At 63.7% G+C, this 2958-nt stretch overlaps 1 protein-coding gene across 1 annotated transcript in view; it reads left to right on the top strand.

Annotated features, from left to right (window-relative positions):
* The window catches only part of MNEG_3357 (hypothetical protein), a gene marked incomplete at both ends in the record, with an annotated part of 7022 nt that extends 5733 nt beyond the window's left edge, over positions 1 to 1289 (top strand). The window contains one exon of the mRNA XM_014048166.1: positions 308 to 1289. Coding sequence (XP_013903620.1) covers positions 308 to 1289 — 982 coding nt within the window. The remainder of the gene's footprint in view (positions 1 to 307) is intronic.
* Between the last annotated feature and the right edge of the window lie 1669 nt (positions 1290 to 2958).

A 2958-nucleotide genomic window follows, 5' to 3' on the forward strand; every position in this document is an offset into this window, starting at 1 on the left:
GCCCCACGCCGGGCCTGTTTGGCTGGTGCGGCGTGCGGCGCGAGCCGTACTGCGATGCCGACGACTCTGCCGAGGAGACGAAGGCGTCGCCGGCACCACCGGCGGCAGGGCAGCCGCTTGACGCGCCGCACGCAGCAGGGAGTGCCGCAGCAGGCGGCGCGCCGGAGCATCAGGGCGCGCTGCTGCAGCAGCAGCACCTAGCCATTGAGGTCGAACCCCCGCAGCCAGCCCCGCCGGCATGGCCGCCCACCGCCGCCGCCATAGACGCGCTTGGCGAGGGCCTGAGCAATTGCGCTGCCATGTTCAGGGACGGCTTTCAGCTGCTGGAGCCACCGCGCAGCCGAGACATTTTCGACGTGCTGCTGTCGCTGCTGCCGGAGTACCCGCTGGACGTGATCATTAACGCGTCGCGGTGGCTGCTGGGCCACCTGTGCGTGCAGCGGCCCGGCGGCCAGCCATTGGCGGTGCCTATGCTGGAGTCACACAGGGCGGTGCAGCCAGCAGGCGTGGCGGAGGGCGCGGCAGCGGCTGCCCAGCAGCCGGCGCGCCGACTGTGGGATGTGAGCTTCAGCAACAAGCACAGCAACGTTGCTGCGGTGGTTGTCTTGATGGACGGTGTCCCAGCTGTGGCCACCCTCTCGCCGCCGCGCAGTGATGCCGACGCAAAGGAGATGCTGAAGGGACACTCCGGCAGGAAAGGTGTGGCGCGGTTTGCGGCACAGGACAGCGGCAGGCTGTCCAACAGCGGAGAAGGCAAGAATGTGCGGCACGGCGGCATGCCCCCGATGCAGCTGATTGTCCAGTGTGGCTTTGACAACGAGCAGCTGGTAAAGCTGCAGGAGACTTTTCAGAGGCGGGAGCAACAGCAGCAGCAGCAGCAGCAGCAGCAGCAGCAGCAGCAGCAGCAGCAGCAGCAGCAGCAGCAGCAGCCAGGGCTGCAGCCGCTGCAGGCGAACAAGGCGTGCGCCCTTGGGCGCTTGGTGCCTTTGGCGCTCATCGGCATTGCCGCGGCCGTGAAAGCCAGCGCTGCGGCTGGCAACCCCATCCCCGCGCTGCCGGCGCCTACGGCGGAGGTGCTGGCGGCTGCGGGGCTCGGGGTGCCTGCAATGGTGCCCCTGGTGGGGGGCAAGATCTGCGTGCCGGTGCCGCAGCCGCTGTTCAGGCTGCTGGAGGCCGTACTGGACGAGAGCCGGCCCCGCCAAGCAAAGACTGCAAGCCTCGCCTCCCTGAACTTCAACGGCCGGCTGGGGGTCGCCTCGCCGAGCCACATGGACACAGCGGCGGGTTGAGTTGGGCTTCAAGGCTGGGCCCAGGCAACATGCTGTCAGTGGGGCGTTGAGGGGCGGACGCATGCGCGCGTCCTGTGGAATGATCCCCCCTTGGGGCATCCTGCAGGGAGACATGTTCGTGTAGCGCGTTAAGTGGATGGATGCTCTGCCGCGGGGGTTTGCTCTTGGCTGGTGGCTCTTGGATGCTCACCTGGCTCATGCGCAGGCCAGGCACAACACGGCCGTATGCCATTGTGCATGCTAGCCGTGCCTTGCATCACGATTTGCTTGCGGGAACCATGAACAGCCGAGAGGGCCATTGAGAGCGGCTGGCCGCGCACTTCGTTGCTTGCATCTGGCCCCTCGCGCTGTTTGTGTTTGCTTGCTGTTTAATGCCAGCTAGGTTGGGTTGAACCACCTCAATTTGCGCGCATCTGCTCTTGCTGATGCCTGATGTGTCTCTTCCCCAGCGTTTATGTAGGCCCTTGCAGTGCACGCAGTCGCGAGGCGGACTGGCTCCAACAACCAACTGGCCCGGAGAATGTGAAAAGGAGTGGTCAGACATGCCTCTGCTCAAATGTCAAGTCATGCCAGCAATTGATGCTGACCAACGGCAATCCAAAACCCACACACATCCATTCTTCGGCCCTATGCCAGCAACCGGCCGCTTCCCTTGAACACTGCAGCACGCACGTGACAGCCACGCTGGTGAAAGCTGATGCCCGCTGGTTAAGCGTCACCCGCACCTGGGGTTGATCAAAAGCCCGCCAGATCAAGCAGATTACAGACAAGTTCTGGGCAGAGAACTACAACCAACGCGGTGCAGGGGGCGGCAGCTAGCGGGACCCCATGCTGATGTGTAGCTCCTCGGGATGGCAGGGCTTTGCAACCCAGATGACGTGCCAAAAAAAAGGTGTGGGCGCTGGCATGGCCAGTCCCTCTCAGGGTCTATCCTCGACATCGCAACTCAAGGGTTTACTGGTGTGGTGTCCGACCTCTCCCACCCCGCCCCCCAAAAACCCCTGGCGACCCTGTACCCCAGGTGGGCGGCTTGGCCGACCGATGCTTTGCCTGGCGCGCTCGTGCGGCGGCGCGCAGAAGAAGGGGCCTGCACAAGATGACAGATCTGAGAATGACTACAAGCACAGACGCTCAGCTCACGTGCGACTGCCAATGCTGCGCCTGCTGCCGAGCGTGAGGCAGACGACGAGCCGCAGCACACTGCACATCCGCGAAGGGGCCCACAAATGGCCCACTTCGCACTGCCAGTTGCGCAGAGATATTTATATAATCATTCTACGTAATTGAACATGAACAACCAGCTACATATGACTGCATGTCTTGGTCGCTGTTCCATGTCCGGGTCAGCATTCGCCAAACTTTTGGCTCGAGTGCGCCTTGCATCTCGGCGATCAAGTCTGGTCGGTGTGCTCTTCCCGGGGTGCTCTCGATGGCCCAGCCCGAAGCCCGGAGCTTCGTTGTCGATTGGAGTGCAGAGCTGCAGACGTCTTCCAGGGAGTAAAGGGCCAGCCGCTGGCGCTGCTGTGGCGAGCTTAGAGGTTGCGGTTGTGTTGCTCAAGGCGAGAGGGGGGTGCGGGCTGGGCTGTCTGGAAGGAAAGGGGGGGCGCAGCAGCATTAGTCTGCAGCGCAGGCGGGCCTTGGCCGCCCGCTTGCTCTTGCTTCATTCCCT

The sequence above is a fragment of the Monoraphidium neglectum genome (assembly GCF_000611645.1).
Source record: "Monoraphidium neglectum strain SAG 48.87 unplaced genomic scaffold scaffold00420, whole genome shotgun sequence".
NCBI classification, from domain to species: Eukaryota; Viridiplantae; Chlorophyta; class Chlorophyceae; order Sphaeropleales; family Selenastraceae; genus Monoraphidium; species Monoraphidium neglectum.